This window comes from Girardinichthys multiradiatus, chromosome 14, assembly GCF_021462225.1.
Source record: "Girardinichthys multiradiatus isolate DD_20200921_A chromosome 14, DD_fGirMul_XY1, whole genome shotgun sequence".
Taxonomy (NCBI): Eukaryota; Metazoa; Chordata; class Actinopteri; order Cyprinodontiformes; family Goodeidae; genus Girardinichthys; species Girardinichthys multiradiatus.
The window spans coordinates 42,014,411-42,031,506 of record NC_061807.1 but is presented as its reverse complement, the minus strand read 5'-3'; the positions used below and the strand labels follow the sequence as shown (position 1 = coordinate 42,031,506).

The 17,096-nt window shown below is 40.4% G+C and overlaps 1 protein-coding gene across 2 annotated transcripts in view; it reads right to left on the bottom strand.

Annotated features, from left to right (window-relative positions):
* Positions 1-268: 268 nt before the first annotated feature.
* Positions 269-17,096, bottom strand: part of mtmr1a (myotubularin related protein 1a) — a 51,000-nt gene continuing 34,172 nt past the window's right edge. For both annotated transcript variants that reach the window (XM_047386534.1, XM_047386535.1), the window contains 9 exons: positions 15,301-15,489; positions 14,500-14,685; positions 14,211-14,369; positions 8,488-8,535; positions 8,308-8,400; positions 8,089-8,202; positions 7,720-7,763; positions 7,504-7,636; positions 269-1,273 (listed from right to left, as the gene is read on the bottom strand). In XM_047386534.1, coding sequence (XP_047242490.1) covers positions 1,106-1,273; positions 7,504-7,636; positions 7,720-7,763; positions 8,089-8,202; positions 8,308-8,400; positions 8,488-8,535; positions 14,211-14,369; positions 14,500-14,685; positions 15,301-15,489 — 1,134 coding nt within the window. In that variant the 3' untranslated portion in view covers positions 269-1,105. The remainder of the gene's footprint in view (positions 1,274-7,503; positions 7,637-7,719; positions 7,764-8,088; positions 8,203-8,307; positions 8,401-8,487; positions 8,536-14,210; positions 14,370-14,499; positions 14,686-15,300; positions 15,490-17,096) is intronic.

The following is a 17,096-nucleotide window of genomic DNA, read 5'->3' as shown; positions in this document are numbered from 1 at the left end:
TTCTAAAAATATACATTTTATAATCACTATGTAATAACAAGATATTTATTCTACTTTGAACATGTCCATAACAGGGTGGACATACAGTATGTTGCGGTTTGCATGCAGTTATTTTATAAAAGGTGTGGGAGCTTGATCAACATGCAGTTCTGTCAGAGTTAGACACACTGATAAACTCAGAGAAGGTATGCAACAAAGACACAAGCGAGTCAAAGTTATCTTTGGCCGCCCAGGGAGAGACAGTCCATTCTCTCAGAGGAGCTGCCCTGTGTCACAGCCTTTTATTAAGGAAAAAAACACTCATGTTACGGCATCATGGGTGTGGCTACACACAGTTTCACAAATACAAGTCCTACTGAATAAAACTGGTTCTGGCCAGATACTGATACAGCACACGTCCACATCTGGCATCCAAGGATACCAAGATTAGCTGGGGTGCGAACAGCCTGCTTCCCAAACTCCTCCGCACACACAAGTTCCTGCTCAATCTGCATAGCAACCACCCAAATGCAACTCTTAAGACAAGATGACAATTCTGTTAATAGTTCATAAAAGTAAAGATCAAAAAACATATGTGAAAAGTATTCAAACCACTTCTATCAAAGTTCACTAAACTAAATAAATGAAATTGTCTTTTAATGGCAAATCATAAAGATAAAGAATATTTTAAAACTAAGTAATGATAATTCATGTACAAATCTTCCAACAATTTCCAACAGCATAACATCTTCTTCATACAATGAATATGATTTTCAATTAAAAATCTCTCCTTTTTTTGGGAGGAATGGGGAAGTGTCAAAGGCACCTTATTGTGATATTGACCCACATATATTTACTGAAGCCTTCAGTAAGCTGAGGATGAAGTTTGAAACTGATTGTACAACCAGAAGTTGTAGAATCTATCAACTATGAAAAAGTACAGTTTGGCTTATTAAACATAGTTTTCAATACTTTACAAGAAACATTTCTTAAGATGAAAAAAAAACCTTACTGATATTTGACTTTACATAAAAAGCAAATATTATATGCAGAACAAAACACTTATTTGCACCGGTTTATTGTCAGTATTTATTTTACTGGGTTAAAACTGGGGATGGGACACATGTTAAAAAGCAGAGTGAAGAGGGGTTCCTGTGGGGCGTGTGTGGGGGACTGGGTGTTCAGATGAGGAAGATGGGTAGCAAGAGGGCATCTGTGTGTTCAGCTCGTCCACCCTTCTCTGGAGCTCTGCTCTAAGGAACAGTAGGTCCTTCAGAGTCTGATGAACTGGCACCTGAAAAACATGATCACAGCATGAACAACTAAAGTTATCCACCACAAGCTCACAGAAACTCAAATCAACTCCTTAATTGCTATTTTTTTAACAAAAAAAATGACATTTTGTTAAAAGGACACAGGAAAATAAAAAAAAAACAGATGTATTTAAAGATTTTTTTAGCTAGTTTGCCTAAACAGAATCAGGAATTTATTAAAGAGGAAAATCCTATTGTTTTATCTCCCTTACCAAAATTCTATACAGACAAATTTATTTATAAAAATTTTTTTGGGTTTTAAATGATCAAAAAAGTTGTACAATGAGTGAGTGTGTTTGAATAAGACAACCTCAACTATCAGTGTTTGCCAGTTATATAGTATTACAGTAGATTTCTGACTAGTCAATAAGGGGAAAAACCCCCAAAAAACTCCCGTCGCGGTACGGACGCAGCATCTTGGCATCTGCTGCCGTTTTTTGCTTCCTTGAGCTGGGGCCAGTGGTTTCTGGGGGCATACTGGATCTCAGGGGGGGCCTTAGACACTGCTCTCCGTTTTGCCGGTAGTGGAGTGGCACTGGGTCTGCCTCTGGTGTGTATCTTCACCGATCCTGCATTATTGAGAACACGAGCTATTGATGCCTTGAAGTGCAGCAGATCCTTTGCTTCTTTTCCAGACATTCTATAAAGCAGCCAGGCATTCACAGTTGTGATATCAAGAAAATGAAAGAACACTCTGATGTACCACCATTTGTTTCTGCGTCGGTGAGGCGACACATTGATCCATGAGATCTACTCCACCCATATGCTGATTGTACAGCTTCATGGAAAATAGCCTTTGGATGTTGAGCATTTGCTTCTCTTTATTACTCCATCTCTGTGCCACATCTGTTGGGGACAGGCCGGTGCAGGAACAGGCCAAGTGAATTACTGAACTATCAAACCAGCTTGTGACAGTGATGTTTCACGCATTGGTCACGACAGAGACAGATCCTCTTTCTTCTTGCTTGATTTGCTTTTCTCTTTTTAGCTTTTCTTGTGCTCTATGGAGCCTGTTGCTTCTACATGTGCCAGTGCCAAAGATCCCTTGGTGTTCCCGTGCCTGAAGGAGAGGAATGGTGCAAAAGAAATAGTCAAAAAACACCTTGTGATTCTTGTCCTGAATGTCTTCACAAAGGCGCATGACTACATCTCTAGCTATTCCCAGCTGACTGATCTCACCTCGTCCCCCAGCTGGACCTTGATATGGTTCAAAGTTATACATGTACCCAGAGGATCCTGCACGCACCCACACTTTAATTCCCAGGGCTTGGGTTTTTTGGGGACATATTGTTTGATAGACAGGCGTCCCTTGTAGGGAATCATCATCTCATTGACTGACTTTTCTTCTGGATCAAGTGCTGAGCAGAAGGTTTCCTTGAGTGCACCCAAGACTGGTCTGATTTTGACAAACCTGTCAGCATTTTTGGGATCCAGTGAGTAGTTGTCAATAAAGTGCATGTTACTAAGACATTTCTCGAATCTGTTCACTGGCATTGTATCGGCTATCAGTTCAAGATGAAGTCCTGTCTCTGATCACCAGTACATTCTGGATCTAGGATATCTGACATATGACATTACCATATTACTTCCAAGAAATGTTTTGAACTCCTCTGAGGTCAATGCCAGCTTGTCTTTTCCTTTCTGGACAGTGTACAGGTTTGTATCGTAAACAATGTCATCGATCATATCCTGGGTGAAAAGATGCACGAAGAAATCTATTGGATTTGCTCCCTCAACATTCATCTTGCTCTTTCCTAAGAAAGGAGGCTGGTCTCCCTCAAACCGGTTATCCTTAGCTTTCCAGACATTTCTGACACACTTTTCTTTTGCTTTTTTCCCCTGAGCTCTGGGATGTGGTGGCCCCTCAGGTTCAACAGCCTCATCTCCTTCATCAGCTTCATCTCCTTCCTCAGCCTCAACTCCCTCAGCAACATTTCCAGACTCCTCACCTTCGCTATCACTGCATGATCCTACTTCTCTGCTTGCACCTGTGTGTACTGGCAGCCATTCCTCATCACTGCTACTAGAAGCACAGTCTTCCTCACTTGAGTCTGGAAACTCCTCTATTACCCTGTATGCCTGTATTTATGAGCTCTACAAAATATAAGGATATATAGAAAAAAACTCAAATTGCATTATAAAAACACAAAGAAGTTGATTTACAGCCAAAACATTATAGGATATGAATTATTTTTAAGAATTACGTTGGTAGTAATTGACATTGCATTGAATCTGTATTTCCTCCAAATATAAAATCAAAACTTGGAAAATCTTTCCATAATATTTCACCTTAGATGTTACTTAATGTAATAATATTTATTTTACCTGCAATGGTATCTTTTTATAGAAACCGTAATAGCCAAGGTGTTTGGTCTTTCTGCATGTGTGTCAGCCATCTTGGTTTCACTGACTACTTTTTCCCATTGTTATGACCAGCCAATGGGATTTTTTTGTATGAAATGATGCAATAGTTTCCACTACAGTGGGCTATATGCAGCAGTGCCCAAAATTGCGGGCATATAAAAAAACAAACACTTTTAAACAGTTGTACACTGTAGTGACCTCTGCATGAAAGGGTAAAAAAAAAAATATTTGCACTTATTGTTAAAATGCAAAGGTAAAAATATACATCTGCTTAAGGTTTCATTTGTGTTTGCAAGATTTAAAAAAGTTATGAATAGAAAATATTAGTTTTCAAATTCATTCCTCTGCATTTGTTTTCACTAAACATTTATTTTTCATTTTATTTATAGTAGTAGAGATGCTAGCATGTGTAATACAGAAGATTAAGTACACAGGCATTCAGGGTTATTTACTTTGTAACTTCAAGGTTTAAAATGTAGTTTAAGAGTTACAAAAACCATTTGAACTGTTTCTATAAATAAAATCTTTACAATAAAGATATTGTTTCAGCACGTTTTTGTTGCAGCTTCAAAGAAAAAGTGTCTGTTTTAGTTCAGTAAAATCATTTTAAGAATTTGCACTAGCAGTCAACTGCTTGTATGAATATAAACTACTACCTACCTCACATTTCTGGTACCAATTTATTTAGTTTTATTAATAGGGTTCAAGTTGTCATTTAAGAATGAGGAGAAAAGATCTGCTATACATATTATTATACTATTTTAAATAACTACATTGCTGTTCTTTTTGTGCTTTTTTCAGAAATATTTGTGCTTCGTCATAGTATTCTGACACTGAAGTGCCCCTCCAATGAGCGGACGGTATTGGCTGCGGCCCTCCTGTGACTTTACAGATATACTAGACCCTAAGTAAATAGGTCAAATTGACAGTGATACCTGTTTAAAATAAGAGGAGGAAGTTGGGACTCGTTGAAATGTTATACTCAAGTGAAAACCTGTGGGATGGAATGGTTACTTGAACAATCTTTTACATTTGATTAAGACTCCTGTTGTATGTATCTTGGCTCTCCCAGTAAATTAGGTCACTCTAACTAACAAACAGATGATACTGGTTTGCTTCGCGGCTACGACAGAATCCAGAGTGATCCTGAAACACTGGCAGTGGTCTAGTTTTTCCTATTTGAAGGAATGGATTGAACTAATGATGCAAATAAGTGACCTTATGGGAAGAGAGGATATGTTTTACCAAGTCTGGGGCACTTTTCTGAATTACATGGTAAATAAATGGACTGAATTTATATAGCGCCTATCCAGTCATACAGACCGCTCAAAGCGCTTTACACTAGAGCCACATTCATCCAATCACACTCACTAACGCTCACACATTCATACACCGATCGGTAGGCAACTTGAGGTTAAGTGCCTTGCCCAGGGGCACATTGACATACAGCAGGAGGAAGCTGGAATCAAACCCACAACCTTCCGATTGCAAGACAACTACTCTTCCTACTGAGCCACAGTTGCCTCAATAGACATAGACAGGATGTCTGATTGGTACTTGAATTACTTTGTACAATTACAAAGATGTAACTTTGTACAAGACTCAGAAGTTATTAAATTCTGACACCCAGATATCTGTCTTTAAACAATTTGGGGGTCGCAGCGCGTGGCATAGCAGCTGACCCAGCTATCACTAAACTCTGCTATGTAGGAACTTTAAGGTTTCTTATGCTATGCTACAGTGCAGAAAGAAAGGCGGACCAAAACAAAACTTTATGTCAGTGTTGGCATCTGTCAACAGCAAATAGCTATCTGCAGCATCCAATCAGCCCAAACACCGTGTTAGATGCAAGTCAGAGGAATCTGTCGATGAGAGGGTAAATTCCTAACAGCTGCATTCAGGTACAGCTGGTACACTAGGTTTTCGAAATATCAAAACAACTCCAAAGTGATTTCAACATATAAGAAAGGAAGTAAACTTTCCAAAAACCCTGAAGTGCTTTACAATAAATACAAGTATAAAAAAACACAGATGATAAACAGATAAAGGATAAAAACAGCCTATATGTAACATCATACAGCATAAAACTAGTTAAAAGCCGGTCTAAATAAATGAGCCTTGAACTGCTTTTTAAAAGAATCAACAGCATCTAGACAGGGCAAAGATGGAGGCAACGCATTCCGCAATATGGGGTCCCAGCTTTAAACAACATATCTCGTCTGTTCTTAAAATATGTTTGTGGGGCCAAAATTAGCCTTTGACTAGAAGATTGAGGCATGGGGGAGGGGTGTAGGGTTCTAGAAAGTCAGAGATAGATTGAGGCATGGGGGAGGGGTGTAGGGTTCTAGAAAGTCAGAGATAGATTGAGGCATGGGGGAGGGGTGTAGGGTTCTAGAAAGTCAGAGATAGATTGAGGCATGGGGGAGGGGTGTAGGGTTCTAGAAAGTCAGAGATATGGGCTTGACCACACAGGGATCTAAAAGTTAGGGCTAAAACTTTATTTCAGTTATTCTGTTCTCAGGAGCAATAATTAGGGTTTCTGTCTCATGCTTTATGCTTTATTTTAAAATATGGGCACAGTCTTATCTAAAAATGTCTAAACAATTACAATGACCGCTTTCAGGTGGTTATATTGTTGTATAATCTATCCTTTCAGGCATTAGCAATGCCTGGTTATACTACTTTTTCACTGAAAAAACTCCAACCAAATTACCACTCAGTTCTATATTTTCCACTTTTTTAAGTTTTAGAACATAATAAGTTCAAATGAATTTCAGAAATTGAAACCGACTCTGTTTGCTGCTAACCAAATTAAAGTTCTTGATTAAACCAAACCATGACTTTAAAATATGAATAAGTACTGAACCATGATTTTTGTGTACTTTTACACCTATACAATGCAGTCAAGTTAAGGTTATGCCAGGGGTTAATACAACTGTCTATTTAAGCATATTTGTGTAGATACTTTTGCATATGTGGATTACTTGGGTTGTTACTGACATCCTGTATGAATTTAATTTCAATAAAGCGTATGGAAATAATTAAAATAACAGGTCTTTTTTTTTTTTTGCATGTTCAAAGCATTTTTCCGCTTGCCGTATATTCAACAGTCATCCGTGCAGCAGCACCTGTCTATCCATATGTATCTTATAGACACGTTTAAAAACCATGCACGATAACACCAAATCTGAGTCAAGATCTAATTTAGACGAATGCATTTCAATGGATTCAATGAAGCCTCCCTCTGAATATGCAGTTATTGTATTAAAGATTTTGAAGAGAATGCTGAAAGTATTCCATTATGTTCTTAATTTTATGAAGCATCCTGGTTTTCACAATCATCTTCAGAGGTTCAAGAGCCGTCCTGAGAACACAGCCAACCTCCGTTATCAGTTTTATAAGCTTTTTTCAGCTACTGGCTTCGATGAGACACATCAATAGATTCCTATTAACTATAAACCTGATCTTCATTTTTATCTTATTTGTATAAAGTAAAAAGCAAGTTTTACATTTCAGATCTAGTATCTTGTGTCTCTGGTCTATGTGGGCACGTTTGTAGCCCCCAAAGGTCTGTAGAAGTGCTAACAATGACAAATTGGCCCAAAGCACACTGACTAAATTAACTGGCAGCAGAGACTTTGCATCATAATCATTCTTTTAAAAAGTGTGTCCTAAGTAAATATCTCATCATCAGAAGAATCCAGGTTTGATTTTATTCTGATAACAATATATTAAAATTTATATTTAAATGTATTATTTATATTTAAAAATTACTTTTAAGTTTTACACAGAAATTGTATAAATTTTCATTGAAAATCTGCTAAAATGAGGCAAATAGCCATACTACCTGGGGTCTCATGCATGGGTTCCAGCGGGCGTAGTAGCTGGTCCACAGCTCGAGGTGTCTGGACGAAAGCAATGGATAGAGGACATGGTTCTCATAGTCCACATAGAAGGCGTTGGTGAAATCGTTGGGTTGGCTGGTGGAAGACATCAGACAGACACCAGGTACATTTTTGGTTGTTAGCTATCTGCAGTCATACCTCAGTGGTCAGGATCTTACCTGTTGATGTAGGACCACAGGGACACTGTCTTGGTTTGAACCTCCTAGATAAGACAGAAGAACAATTCCTGCTAAAACGTCTAATGAAGTTGTATTTTTGGCCATTAAGAACAAAATCTACTGATTAAAGTGAAGGCACTCCAACAGAAATCAATATGTTGACATGCTTGACACAATTAGAATGTTGAGAAATTCAGTCATTGTGCAAACATTGGGCAGTAGTCCTCAGCCTGACTGATCTGGTTGTAATGCTGCCTTAGCTTTGTGTTCACTACCATAATGCACTCTGGCTTTGTTCTGCTCCATTGGATGGGAAGGATTCCACGTTGGAATATTTAGTGTCCATGACAATGTTCACCATGTTCGCACCTTGGCTACCCTCTCCTGCTCGCTGTTACAGAGGAACGTGCCAAAGAGGCAGCTGTATAGGTGGTCCAGGACGGTGACGAGGAACAACTCATTAAATTCAAAGGCAGCAGGGAACTACAATAAAGACAGGAAAATGATTGTGAGCGATAGCTTTACATGCCAGTACCTTTAGTCTACTTTTGAAATTTCATTTAGAGGTTCTATGTAAAACACTCTTACCTGTCGGGTCATCTGCCAAACACAGTCAATAAACTGGACAAACAGAGGGGAGCGTTCTGAGTTAGCATGGCTTTCATCACCATGTCCAACACGCTGTGGAATAGAGAGACATGAAACAATGAATATACAGTATAGTGTAGATGTATAGCAAAAAGGTTCATGAGGATAAATAAGTCTTACAGAAGCAAACTTGTGTCCGAAGCTAATCCACTCCTTTTCCAGCAGAACCTGAACAAACAAAAATAAACATTAAACTAAATATTGTAATGTACATTACACTATTAACTGCATATTATTGCAGAGATAAAAACTAATCAAACTCTAGCACTGGCAATTCTAAAAGGCTGGTCTTTATTTGATTAGTGTCCCTTGTCTTCCTTTCTTACTTCTACACTAGACACTAAGTATGTAGAAACAAAGGTTTATGATGTGGTTGTGAAAAAAATCACATTGATGCTATGACAGAACACACAGAGTGAGTTCATGGATGTAAGCACACCAGGAAAGTCCTCTGGTCCGCTTGTTTGGTCTGGACCAAAAGCAGGCTTTATTTTTTTTCGTTTGGTGTGGTTTGCTATCACATAGCATTTTTCCAAGTGAACTAACTTGTAAACAAAGCCACAATGTGGCGTGACAGACGCAGAAATGGAGGGAAACTATCATGGAAGTAACACTTGCTGGATTTCTGCTCTGCATGTTTAGCAGTCATTACAGCTGCAAAATCATTGTGAGTGTCAAGAGCAGCTCATTCTAGGTTTATACTGGATGCATTGAACAGGACGCGAGGGCCCCGCGCGCCTTCAAGGCACCTGGTGCACCTCCGAAGTTTTGTACACGTGCTGCGCTCCATTCAGAAAGAACAAAGTTGAAGGTGCAAACTTTTCACGCACAAATAAATCACTTCTAAATGGACAGAAAGAAGATATTAACACAAAAGAAAAACAAACAAAAGAAGGCAAGAGAAATGCGAGAGACAAAGTTAGATTGTATGCATTAATAGTTTAAAGTTTTTATAGCTTTTATTGTGTTAAGAGTCTGAAATTGTATTTAGGTAGTTTATGATCCTTTACAAATATGTCAAAAAGCATTTTCCTCTTCATTGTTTTACTCTTATGAATATGACACTTTGCAAGAAACAGAATCACGTTGATAAGAAATGTTTCTGAAAGTGCACACTTTCCATTTTAAGCACTTCTTCTCTCTACTGCCCCATGTTTCCGAAAAATACTGCAGCAACATCAGCGTCAAATATAAACGCCTACAACACTTTTTCAGGCTCACCTGAAAGTGTAAGCGGGGTCCTGCGCGACTGAACCTAATTTAACGCAGGTTTTGCGATGGACAGCGAATGTGTGCTGCAAGCTGAAGGAGACGACGTGCTCTTGTGCCCTGTCCCACAACATGCCGGTAGCAGCGTTGCTAAGCAACATACAGCTGATCAGGTATGACTTCAGTACAACCACCAAAGAGACGTATGTTTTCTGTAGTTGGGTCGGATCGGGGCTGGTTCATATTCACCACACCTGAGTCCGTTTAGAAGAGGACCAAGATCAACTCAAAAAGTGGGTCTCGGTCTGATTGTTTGGTCCGGACCAGGGTTCGCTTGAGTATATTCACATCTGCACAAAAGGTCCGGATCGTTTTAAATCAGACTAAAAGTGACAAGTGTAAAAACAGCCTAAGATGCAAAACCTCTATTGTACAGATGAACATTAATAAAAAATATAATTAACTTATTTCAGCTTTTTATTCATTGCCTCCCTGTTGAATCCAGAATAGAATTTAAAATTCTCCTCCTCACATATAAAGCTCTTAATGATCTAGTTCCATCATACATCAGAGATCTGATGGTTCCATATGTTCCTAACAGAGCACTTCGTTCTCAGACTGCAGGTTTACTGGTGGTTCCTAGAGTCTCTAGAAGTAGAATGGGAGGCAGATCCTTTAGTTATCAGGCTCCTCTCCTGTGGAACCAGCTCCCAGTTTTAGTCCGTGAGGCAGACACCCTGTCTACTTTTAAGGCTAGACTTAAAACTTTCCTTTTTGATAAAGCTTATAGTTAGAGTGGCTTAGGTTATCCTGAGCTTTTTCTGTAGTTATGCTGCTATAGGCTTAGGCTGCTGGAGGACATAATGACCACTTTCACTCTCTCTGCTACATTCTCACACTACTCTCTAATTTTGCAATTTGCTGTTATTTCAGCTTTTAACATTATGTTCTCTCTCTTTTTTCTTCCTAGAAGCTACACCTGGCCTCTCCAATTTTGCATTATTTGCTGTTACACTCACCAGCCACTTTATTAGGTACACCCTGCTATTACCGGGTTGGACCCCCTTTTGCCTTCAGAACTGCCTTAATCCTTTGTGGTACAGATTCAACAAGGTACTGGAAACATTCCTCAGAGAGTTTGGTCCATATTGACATGATAGCATCACACAGATGCTGCAGATTTGTCGACTGCACATCCATGATGCGAATCTCCCGTTCCACCACATCCCAAAGGTGCTCTATTGGATTGAGATCTGGTGACTGTGGAGGCCATTTGAGTACAGTGAACTCATTATCATGTTCAAGAAACCAGTCTGAGATGATTCGTGCTTTATGACATGGCGCGTTACCCTGCTGGAAGTAACCATCAGAAGATGGGTACACTGTGGTCATAAAGGGATGGACATTGTCAGCAACAATACTCAGGTAGGGTGTGGCGTTGACACGATGCTCAAATGGTACTAAGGGGCCCAAAGTGTGCCAAGAAAATATCCCCCACATCATTACACCACCACCACCAGCCTGAACCATTGATACAACGCAGGATGGATCCATGTTGTTGACGCCCTACCATCCAAATGTCGCAGCAGAAATCGAGACTCATCAGACCAGGCAACGTTTTTCCAATCTTCTATTGTCCAATTTTGGTTAGCCTGTGCGAATTGTAGCCTCAGTTTCCTGTTCTTAGCTGACAGGAGTGGCACCCGGTGTGGTCTTCTGCTGCTGTAGCCCATCCGCCTCAAGGGTCGACGTGTTGTGCATTCAGAGATGCTCTTCTGCAAACCTTGGTCGTAACGAGTGGTTATTTGAGTTACTGTTGCCTTTTTATCAGCTCGAAACAGTCTGGCCATTCTCCTCTGACCTCTGGCATCAAGGCATTTGTGCTCACAGAACTGCCACTCACTGGATATTTTCTCTTTTTCGGACCATTCTCTGTAAACCCTAGAGATGGTAGTGCGTGAAAATCCCAGTAGATCAGAAGTTTCTGAAATACTCAAACCAGCCTGTCTGGCACCAACGACCATGCCACGTTCAAAGTCACTTAAATCACCTTTCTTCCCCATTCTGATGCTCGGATTGAACTGCAGCAGATCATCTTAACCATGTCTACATGCCTAAATGAGTTGCTGCTCTGTGATTGGCTGATTAGAAATTTGCATTAACGAGCAGTTGGACAGGTGTACCTAATAAAGTGGCCGGTGAGTGTATTCCAGCTTTTAACTTTATGTTCTCTCTCTTTTCTCTTCCTAGAAGCTATACCTGCCCTGACTCTGTGTCTACCTGTGACATACCTGTGGCATCGTCCAAGCTTCTGCTGCCAACAACTTAATGCTCACCTTCTACCGATGATCCACTTGGCCCTTTTAGTGTTTAATCCTTTCTCTCTCCTAGACATAGCTACTGACTGAGCTTTTGCTGTGACTAACTGTATGTGCTCTCTCTCATACTCCAAACTTGAAAACTGGCTCAGAGTTTCTGTTTTTCTTCCTAGATGAAGCCACTAAAGGAGCGACATCCATTAACATTTACTTTTCCTTCCCATAGAAAGGACTCCTGGATCAGTGCGTATGTGTTCTTTTTGTGTCTCTGCTTTGTTCTCTCAAACCCCCAGTCGGACGTGGCAGATGGCCGCTCACACTGAGCCTGGTTCTGCTGGAGGTTTCTTCCTGTTAAAAGGGAGTTTTTCCTCTCCACTGTCGCTACATGCATGCTCAGTATGAGGGATTGCTGCAAAGTCAACACCAGTGATTGTCCACTGTCTCTACATTCTCATCCAGGAGGAGGGAATGCTGCAAGTCACTGACTGGATGCAATCTCCTGGGTTTCCTTTGACAAAGAAACTTTTTAACCAATTTGAATAAATAACTGAATCTGACTGCACTGTTCATTGGTTAGGATTAATTTGAATGTATGTACCTGACTTGAAATCTGTATGATTCGATTGAATTGATTTTGTGAAGTGCCTTGAGACGACATGTGTTGTGAATGGCGGTATATAAATAAAACTGAATTGAACTGAATTCTTATTTTCAGATTTTACTTTTATGCTAGCTGTGCTATTTTTGCCAATCATTTCCGTGATTTCAGCCTAACATTGACACATATAAAGTCGATTCTCCTTATCATCCCTTATCATTTGTTCAATGACAGGTAATTTCATCATATTGAAATGACATGTCTTAGGACCACTACACTTTTGGCTACTCTTCACCAACATTAGAGCAACGTGGTGAGGCTCTTCCTGGAGAATGTTCTGGACAATCAGCAGAGTGCTGCCATAGAAGCAGTCATTACTCCCCAAGTGTGCACAGTAGTAACAAAGGTTCCTGGTGATCACATTCAGAGAGATATGCAGAAGAGAGGCTTGACTCTTGCAGATTTACCTGCTGATAGACTGCCTGAAATGGCAGTGCTCAATGGCTCTGATAACCACTGGCATATTGTCACATGCCGAGTAGAGAGACTCGTTCAGAGCTGGACTAAAATAAATCCTTGCAAATGTCGAGCAGTTCGTTATTTACAGCAACATTTGAAGTTTGAAGCAACACCAGAAAAAGCTCTGGATGCCATGTAATTGCTACTGTTTATCTGTTATAACTAGTGGGAATAGGGACATTTTGACAATATATGTTTTTAGTCTCTTCCAGCTGCAGGATCCACTGGAGCAGTTCATCAGATTTCCTGACTACTTGGTCCAAATGGCTGGAGTCTTCTGTCATGTTGAGTAGGTTGCTTGCAGGACCAAAGCTCATACAGGACCCCTGAAGCAGCATTGTTAGTTGAATGATTCACAAATGAATACAGTATATATTTGTCTAGACTACATATAATATTTATGCAATCTCATACGTTTTCAGCATAATTCAGTAGCTTATATGTAGGAGCCACAGTGAATGCTTATGTAGTTTATTTGTTAAGGTGGCATAGGTGTTCAGATTTGTCCTACACCTCAAGTAATTGCAAGGGGGATGTGGTCGGACGTTACCTGATACTGGTATGCCCGACAGGAAGCTGGGTGAGTTTTTTTTTCTAACTTTTTTGTTGACAGTTATTACATTATTTACTGTATTATGTGCTGCCGTGGGCCTGTGTGGGCACCTGGCTGCCAGGGAGCCAGGTTACAGGCTTGACCTGCACTGGGGGGTGTGGCAGCAGATTTGCTTTGGGGGGTTGACTACCGTGTGACTCTACCTGTGTCTCTGGCCTGGGGCTGCTACTCCTGTGATTCGCTGCCGATCTGTATACATGTCAGGTGTGTACTCTGTTGGGGTGACTGGTGTCTGTCTGCCGAGGGCTTTTATGACATGTAGGTAACCAGCTTCTTCAAACGGGATGCCAGAAATGCTAAGATAGGGCACGTGAAAAATAAAACAGGTGCAATTTTCTATCATCTGCAGCACCTTAAGGATGTGTATATAATTAAAGCAATCTGCTTAGTAAGTACAAAGAAAGACATGATAATAGGATAATAGGAGCAAAAGAGGGGTCACAACTTGAGCTACTAGCACACCTGGGTGGATTTGGGCCTTGGTGTTTCATTTTCCTTAAAGAGATGTTTTGGGTTTTACACTTCAGAGAGAGTCTGAGATCAAATCCATTTTGAAATAGTATTAGTAAATTAGAATGAGTGTCACCTGAAATCCTCGGAGTGTCCGGTAGTAGCTGTCAAGCATCAGCATGGAGAGGGAAGTGAGCTGGGTGGTTCTGTCCCAGCCATCATTGCAGTGAACCACTACTGATGTTTTTCCAGATTCCAGCTTATCAGCTATCTTTGCTGCTCCTGATAATAACAGCTACAGTGACAAGTATAGGATCCAAAATATATTATTTTAACATATGAACATATTACATAGGGCGTAATGTTATTTCCTTTTTTAGACTATAGCACACTCATATTTGTACATGTTTATTAAAGAGACTTACTCGTATATTGTCCAGCCAGTGAGTCTGGTCAATGGCAGAATGCCAGTGGGCGTCATCAATAGTAGGATATATCACATCCCTTAACTTCCTCAGAGACTCCCGGATCACATGGATGTTAGGAATTTCCAGAAAAATAAGCTCAATGTTGGAATAGAAACTTTCACTTTCATATCCTCCCTCTTTTGCCTTCATGTTGTTGGTAAAAGTATGGATGAAATCACATTGGAGACAGAAAAGAGCAAAGAAACCTATCATTTATTAGGCACTGTACAAAGAGACATAGACACCTATTTTTGTCTGATGTTAAATCAGACTTTTCCTGTTTTGCTAAATGCCAGAATAATGACTGCGATCATTTAGGGATTTTTCTTCAAACTCAGAAATGTACATACATGTTCTACATATTTTGGTAGAAATGCCATTCAGGCTTTTTGACTTGGAACAAACATTTTGTCCTTCCTCAAGATTCCTACACACACCTTTTAAGCTGGTACTCTGCAGTTTGCTAGTTTCCTCAGACTTGCAAGGTTCTCTCTTTTTCTCCAAATGTAACAATAACCATTATAACCATTAAATACTTCAATTTAAGTTTTATCAGACCATGTCATGTCTGCATGAATTAAGCTTTATGTCCCTGAGTTAATTTTGCAAACAGTAATATGTTTTTTTACAGTGTATGTAAATATGTAGTTTGTAATATACCATTTACAGTTAGGAAAGAGAGAGGCAATATTTAGTCCCTTCCCAAAATTGAATGTAAAAATCTTTATATAAGTGTGTGTGTCTGTCTGTGTGTTGTACCTTGTTCGAGAGGGCAACACTGCTCTGTCGAGCATCAAAGATGGTGAGCTTGTGGGACTGTGCATTGGCATCCATAATGATTTGGAGGTACCGTTCGTCCTCTTTACAGCGGCGATCCAGAGGTCCTACTAACGGCTGGCTGCAGCGCACTATTGTTGCCTGAGACTCTGGGTGGATCCAGGACAAGACCTGCAGGAAGACACGTAGAAAGGTCTCAAACACAACCAGTTAGCAGAGTTCAACAAACGCATAGCATTGAAAGGGGTTTGAAGAGTTCAATTCACTTACTACAGTCCCCTGCATACTTTCATATGCAGATACTAATTAATGGTCTTGATCAGGACCAGTGAAAAAAAAGGGGTTAAACTCAACACAAAGTCAGCCTGTCTGGATCAAACATGTAACTTGATTTGATTCTAGCTCCAATGCTGGACTGTGATTTTTACAGCTTTGGGACATACCACAACATGTATGTAACTCTACAAACTTTACAAACAACAGCCATGTTTAAAACCTTTGCTCTATTTAAACTAGGTTTGTATTTTCAGCGGAGGTTTAGATTATGTGGAGTCAGCTTAAGTTTAAGAGATGCTGGTTGGATATGGCACATAGATTTTGTTATGTGCTGTGGTTCTCTTTGTGGGTAAAAACCCAGCAAAGCATCTCATCCAAATAGTTTTGAAGATGCTTAAACTAATGAGATTGTTCTTTTCAGTGTTTTCCTTCCGGAAGGCACTGAAAGCAGCTTGTATCATGTCCATGTTTAACTTCCTGACCCACATGCAGAAATCACTCAGAACCTCTGGGTACAAACGATAAGTGGTGTTTATTGACAATTTGGACAGCATCTACGGAGGATATCAGACATTTCCTCCAGTTCTTGACTAGGTTTCCACACAGTGCAGCAGGGATTTTGGACCACTCCTCCATACAGATCTTCTCCAGATCAGGTTTCGGGGCTGTCGCTGGGCAATACGGACTTTCAGCTCCCTCCAAAGATTTTTGACTGGCTAGGCCACTTCAGGACCTTGAGATGCTTCTTACGGAGCCACTCCTTAGTTGCCCTGGCTTGGTGCTTCAGGTTGTTGTCATGCTGGAAGACTCAGCCATGACCCATTTTCAATGCCCTTATTGAGGGAAGGAGGTTGTGGGCTAAGATCTCCAGATACATGGCCCTATCCATCCTCCCCTCAATACGTTGCAGTCTTCCTGTCCCCTTTGCAGAAAAGCATCCCCAAAGAATTATGTTTCCACCTTAATGCTTCACGGTAGGGATGGTGTTCTTGGGATTGTACTCATCCTCCTCCTTCCTCCGGCTAGTAGAGTTCAGATGAAAAAGCTCTATTTTTGTCTCATCAGACCACATGACCTTCTCCCATTCCTCCTCTGGATCATCCATATGGTCATGGCAAACATCATTCGGGCCTGGACATGCACTGGCTTGATCAGGGGGACCTTGAGTGCGCTGCAGGATTTTAATCCATGGTGGCGTAATGTCTTACTAATGGTCTTCTTTGAGACTGTGGTCCCAGCTCTCTTCAGGTCATTGACATGGTCCTGCTGTGTAGTTCTGGGCTGATCCCTCACCTTCCTCATGATCATTGATGCCCCAGGAGGTGAGATCTTGCATGGAGACCCAGACTGAGGGAGATTGACCATCATCTTGACCTTCTTCCATTTTCTTATAATTACTTCAACAGTTGTTGTCTTCTCACCAAGCTGCTTGGCTATTTTCTTGTAGCCCATCCCAGCCTTGTGCAGATCTACTTTTTTATCAGAATCAGAATCAGAATCAG